This window comes from Neolamprologus brichardi, chromosome 3 (genome assembly GCF_056152115.1).
Source record: "Neolamprologus brichardi isolate AB-2024 chromosome 3, ASM5615211v1, whole genome shotgun sequence".
Classification (NCBI taxonomy): domain Eukaryota; kingdom Metazoa; phylum Chordata; class Actinopteri; order Cichliformes; family Cichlidae; genus Neolamprologus; species Neolamprologus brichardi.
Window position 1 is genome coordinate 4,539,768 of NC_142106.1, and position 6,196 is coordinate 4,545,963.

General features: G+C 40.8%; 1 protein-coding gene across 1 annotated transcript; it reads left to right on the forward strand.

Annotated features, from left to right (window-relative positions):
* Positions 1-4,747: 4,747 nt before the first annotated feature.
* On the forward strand, positions 4,748-5,674 carry LOC148103207 (C-type lectin lectoxin-Phi1-like). Its single transcript, XM_087839467.1, has 2 exons — positions 4,748-5,087; positions 5,328-5,674. Exons 1-2 carry the CDS (start codon positions 4,748-4,750, stop codon positions 5,672-5,674), a joined length of 687 nt encoding a protein of 228 aa, XP_087695593.1.
* Positions 5,675-6,196: the final 522 nt, after the last annotated feature.

Consider the following 6,196-nt stretch of genomic DNA (forward strand, 5'->3'; position numbering starts at 1 on the left):
TATATATGCCTGTATATTGTGCTATTCTTACTTAGTGTTTTGTCTGTCTTTGTTACTGTTTGTTTATACTGGAGAACTGTAACCAAAAATAATTTCCCCTAGGGATCAATAAAGTATTCTGATTCTGATTAAGCTGCTCTTGTTCACAATAATATGACATTTGCACATCTGATTAATGTTGCTGTGTATTTGTGATCCAAAGCTCAGAGACTTTTGTGTTTTTATTGATTCTCTTCTTGTTCTACTGAAATGACACATTCAGTGTGTAGAAACTTAAATCATCATACAAGATAACTGCAGGTGTGGGCGGGGTCACACACAAAACAGCAGAAGTTAACCAGACCAAACCCTGCAGGATTAACCTGAGTGTCCCAGTCCTGTTTAACCAGGAGGATCCCAGGCCTGATTTTTGTTGCTGTATTATAAGTATTCTTGTTTTATTGTTATTGTTATTTACTTTATTGTTGTTAAATACATATCAATTCAAAATTGTTCAAAGTTAGTGTTATGTTCCTACATGTTAAAAATACTTGTAAGTAAAATGAGTTCAGTGACCATTGCTGTTTGTTTTAGTCAATTTATCCATAACATAAAACTTTTAAACTAGTGCAACACATATAACTGTCATGGTGCGCTGTGTGGCAGGCAGGGATTGGACCCAAATGCAGGACTCACGGAGGCAGAACGTGAACTTGAAAACAGGTTTAATGCTGACCAAAGGAAAACCAAACAGAAAACCCAAACTGGAAACACATTAAAGAGAGAGAGATGAAAGAAAAGCTGATGATGAGAGCAGAGAGAGGAAGGTGTACTTACCGTGCAGGAGGATCACAAACACCACAAACATCTTCATGTTCCTGTCAAACTCAGAGACTCTTTAAAAGCCCTTCAGGACATCAGCTCACAGCAGCTTCACTTTCCTCTGCTGATCATCTACTGACACTCTCACACTGCTCACACTGTCACAGCTCAGAGTTCAGCTTCACACTTTGTTAAACCACATCTGTGGAATGAAGTCCGGCCGGCCACAGATCACTTCTGAGGAAAGAGGAGGACGTCGGCTTTCCTTGTAGTTTCACGCCCGAGCGCTCCAGTTGGAGGCGGCTGCTGCGGCGTCACCCTGACACGCACAAAGCTCCGCCTTCAGTCCTGACACTGAAACATCCACTGAAGCTACAATGATGCAGATGTGACCCTCAGCAGCTGGATTTCCTCTCCATAGATGTGTTTCCATGCAGATCATGGACATAAAGCAGCTCTAGGATGAAGAGTGTGAAAGAACTTCTTCCACTACAGTATTCATTACAGCACTGTGGCACTCCACAAACCCTCACACTGTCTCAATCCCTGTTTCCAGTTTGACTGAGAGAAGGCCTGAAGCTCAGCCAATCACAGGACAGGTAGAGATCAGCTGACAGTGATTTGAAGCTGTCAGGGTGAGGCTGCTTCATGCAGGTGTGAAACTATGAGGAAGCTGAACGCCTCCTCTTTCCTCAGAAGTGATCTGTGGCAGTCTGCCATCATGTTTGGCTGCACACACTGAATGTGACTCACTGAAAGCTGACACAAACTCTGATTGTGTTTGTGCTGCTCACACTTTACTGGAACACACCCAGCTGTGACAAACACAAAGCTTTGTCTTCATGTGTGTTTGTGCTGTTTGAACAGGACCTCCTTTCTTAGTTCAACTCTTCATTTTTTCTTTCATGGACAAAATGAATTTGTGATGAATGAGGATGATATTGATTCAGAAGCTGTTTGACTTTGTGTTTTTCAACACTTTGAACTTTGTGTGATTGTTGTTGTGATTTTCCACTGTGATGCTTCACACCCTCCTGCTTTACATTGGACTGTTTCCATCAATAAACTGGAAAGCTAGAACAAAAATACTCAAGAAAACGTCAGGAGAGACACAGCACGAGGGAGAGCTGACGTTAACGACGTGACACTGACACAAAGGCTGTATCCCAATTCAGGGTCTGCAGCCTCAACGGTCCTCAAGGGCCACGTACTCAAAGACCGCTAAGGCCGGAAGTGCGAGGCTTGTGAAATGGGCGGTCTAGCCTCCGTCGCGCTTCCCAGGTTGCCTAGCAACCATGATAGCTGAAAATGTGTGGTTGACAGAAATGAAGGAGAACATATTTTGTTCGTTTGTTTGTTTCTACATGAGCTTTGTGTGATTTAATAAGTATCTGAGGCTGATACCACAGGACTGTAAAACATGATTGTTGGGCTTCATATCTGTACTGAACAGTCAATTTAAGATTAGCTAATAAATAACAATTAGCTAATGTTGTTCATGAGACTCAAGTCAGTGTAAATATGAGATGGCCAATATTATAGTTATTATATTAATCATAAGTTATTACAGCAGTGAGTTTGAACTCTCAAATCAAATCACTTCTATTGTCACATCACATGTGCAGGTACACTGGTACAGCACATGTGAGTGAACTCTGTGTCAAATACTGAGCTTCAGTAAAGATTCAAGTTGCAGCTATTTATGTCCTATCACCTTAAATCTTCACTCAAAGACACTCAAGTATCTGTGACAGTGTATATATAGATGTATTATATATAAGAGACAAATGTTGTTCCTTCAGTATGTTGGCATTATTACATTTGGCTCAATGCTTACATATATGTATAAAAAGCAAATGTACGAGCTGTGATAACTGTTTCTGATAGAATGAAGACTAGACTGATATATTAAATATTCCTTTATTGGGTGAGAAAATCAGACCATGTCATAACTGCTTTAAGTCACACAGAATAGATATCAGAGCCTTAAACAGGCTGACTTCTGCTAAATGGGTCAATCTGGGCAGAAAGTCTACAAACACATAACATCCTTATAGAATATGATGTAACACTATAGATCAACTTACCTCAGAATATATAAAGCATATAAACAATTACAGCAATATGATGCAACAAACACAGCAGTGCTACTGATCCAAAATACTCAAAGCTTCATAGAACTGAAACAAACATTTATTTTTAGGTCCATTCAGCTGCTGATATATACTTTAGGTTTCTGAACATTAAACTTGTTGCTGCCTTTCATAGTGTGTAACTTGAAGGCCCTGAGTACTTTCTCCCACACTGACAACACTGGGATGATAAAATTATTTGAACATTACCTAATAAGACTGATTCAGGACAGACAATTAGTTATTCTAAACTTTCCTAGCAGTCCTTCACAAACAGGGAACAGTCTGTCTATTCTCTCCATCTGTCAGCTGCTGCTGGCTCTTCCTCCTCCTCTTCCTCACACACTGCTGAGTTTGTCCTGGTGGATCATCAGGGTTGCAAAGCCTCACAGATGATGTGCAGCAGTGGGTCCCTCAGTCTGTCCTCACTCTGGATACTTGCAGTCGTCACACATGGAAATCAAATGTGTGATGAGCTGCAGGATTCAAACACAAGTGTAACTTATAAACACATGTTCATACTTTTATTCCACAATCAGAGAGAAAGAAACAGAGAGAGAGTGCAGGACAGACAGACAGGTGACAGTCTCAGGTGTACACACTGCTACAAAACAGGAGGATTTAGTGTTTGTGTTATTAACTCATACGTACACTGTGTCTTTGTGTGAGGTGGGAAATTTGTATCTTAATATTCAAAAACTGAGTACACAGAGAGTGTGTGTTAGTACAGATGGTTATTTACTGCACAGCTGTCTGCATGAACACCAGAGAAGAACCAGATGTAAGTTTCAAACCTGCAGGCTCATTTCATGTCTGTGTACAGAGGTGCTGTGTGGACCACATTTGAACTATTGCTTCTTTCTTCATGGACAATTTCAAACAGATGATCATTTATTAAGAAGAATCATATATTTCTTACAGCAGTGTGTGATAAACTAGATATCTGTGTTTAATATAAAGTGCTGCGTGTCCATCAAACACTGAAGAGCTGCTGGATTCATTGTTTCCTCCAAATGACAGAAAAGTCATTTTCATGTGACAGAGCGACGATGCAGTGGAGTCTGTTTCTGCTTCTTCTGATGGGTGAGTGATCATTTTACCAGGGCTCCTGATTGTTTCCACCTAAAATCCTTTAGTTTGATCAGGACTCATTAAACAAATGAACTCTTACTGAGAAAATCCAGGATTCACCTGTAAACTGGACAGTTTGATGGGAACATGAGTTTCCTGCTTGTATCAGCAGATATTCAACAGTATTTCTTCTGTTTTAGGTCAGTGTGTCTTCATCACATGTCAGCTGTATGAGTACCACTTTATTAAAGAAGAGATGAGCTGGGATGAAGCACGGGCATACTGCAGAGAGAACTACACAGACCTGGCCAAAGTGTTTGACCTGACAGACATGAGAAGACTTCAAGTCTCTGCACAGAGTCAAACACAAGCCTGGATTGGACTGTACAGCGAGCCAGGAAGAGACAACAGGAGGTGGCACTGATCTCTGCTGGGGGAGGAATACACTGAAAATAAGACCTGTTGGAGAGATGGAGAGCCAAATGATTATGATGGCACCCCTGAGAACTGTGTGATAATAGAAGACAAATGGGCTGATTACCCATGTACTCACCCATTTCAGTTCATCTGCTATGATGGTGAGAATATGTGAACAGTAATGTGATAATACAATATTTAATAATGTTATAATCTAGTTTATAATTTGTGTTATATCACATGTTCCTGAAAGAGACATTTTGAAGAATGAGATAAATTAGCTGATAAAGATGTTTTTGTGTTTTTCTGTTGATTTGACAGAAACAATGAAAAACAACAAAACCTTTCATTTGAATGAGACGTCTGTGACCTGGACTCAGGCTCAGAGCTACTGCAGACAGCATCACACTGACCTGGCCAGTGGACTCGATCAGATATACAGTGAAGAGTTTAAGACGCTGCAGAAGTCTACAGCCTCGTGGATCGGCCTGTTCAGAGACAGCTGGAGGTGGTCAGATGGGAGTAACTTCTCTTTCAGATACTGGGACATGGACTCATTTAATGATGGACTAAACAGCAGGACATGTGCTATGACTCTGTTAGGGAGATCAGGAAGATGGAGCTCTGCTGGATGTGACCAAAGAAAGCCTTTCTTCTGCTATGATGGTGAGTTTACACAGATTTATCTCAGCTGTTTGTCCAATAGATGAACAGCTGGTGTCACTGAGAGGATTTAGGTCAGTATGTTTCTTCAGCCACTTATTTCTGCAGGTGAAGATGTTTAGCTGATGGTTGGAACACAGATTTCTCTGTAGAGCTGCTGATTCATCTGAAAAATTACTGAAATGTTTTCTTTTGTTCTTCTAGTGAAACTGGACCAAACATCTGTCTCTGATTTTATGGCAGATAATCTGATCCTGATCAGGGAAAACAAAACCTGGGAGGAAGCCTTGAATTACTGCAGACAGAACCACCATGACCTGGTTTCAATCAGCAACCCTGAGGAGCAGCGATGGGTCCAGGAAAGAGCCAAAAACGCCTCGACTCCTTTCGTGTGGCTGGGACTGCGATACTCCTGCACTCTGGGTTTATGGTTCTGGGTCAATGACAACCTAGTGTGCTATGAGAGGTGGGCTTCAGGGGGAAAGACTGAAGACTGTGGCATGTCTGCAGCCATGACCACAGGAGGGCAGCACGAGTGGGTCAGTCAGAGGGAGAATGAAAAATTTAATTTTATTTGTATAAAACACTAAAGTTTAAAACTAAAGACACTTCTTAGCTGGACATGTAGATTTTCTGGGGTGAACTCTGTGTTTCTGCTCAGTGTTTACAGTCTCTGGGTTTGAAATGGGAGAAAAATGACCAACAGATTATTACCTGCAGCTTAGATATTTGCAGAGAGCAGTCTGTGTTTCATTTCCTCTCCTTTACCAGAGTCAGGAGCATCTTGGTTTCTTCCTTCGTTGTTGCTGGATTGGTTCATTATTAAACTGTAGCAGGATGTTTGTTTTATTTAGTTCAGATATGGTGAAGGTTTTAATGTTTCTGCTTCATGTGTTGTAAATCTTTGTATCACACCATTGTATCCTCAGCTTGAATTACAAAGCCTGTCACTAAAAGCAGGTAAAACCATGTTTGTGTCATGATTCCATATGAGCTCTATAATCTGATCATGTGTTCATGAAGCCAAATAAACCACTGTGTAATTTCAAAAATCTAAATGACTTATACAGCTTAATTTAACCAAGTCTGTCACTGTTACTGTTACGGTTTGG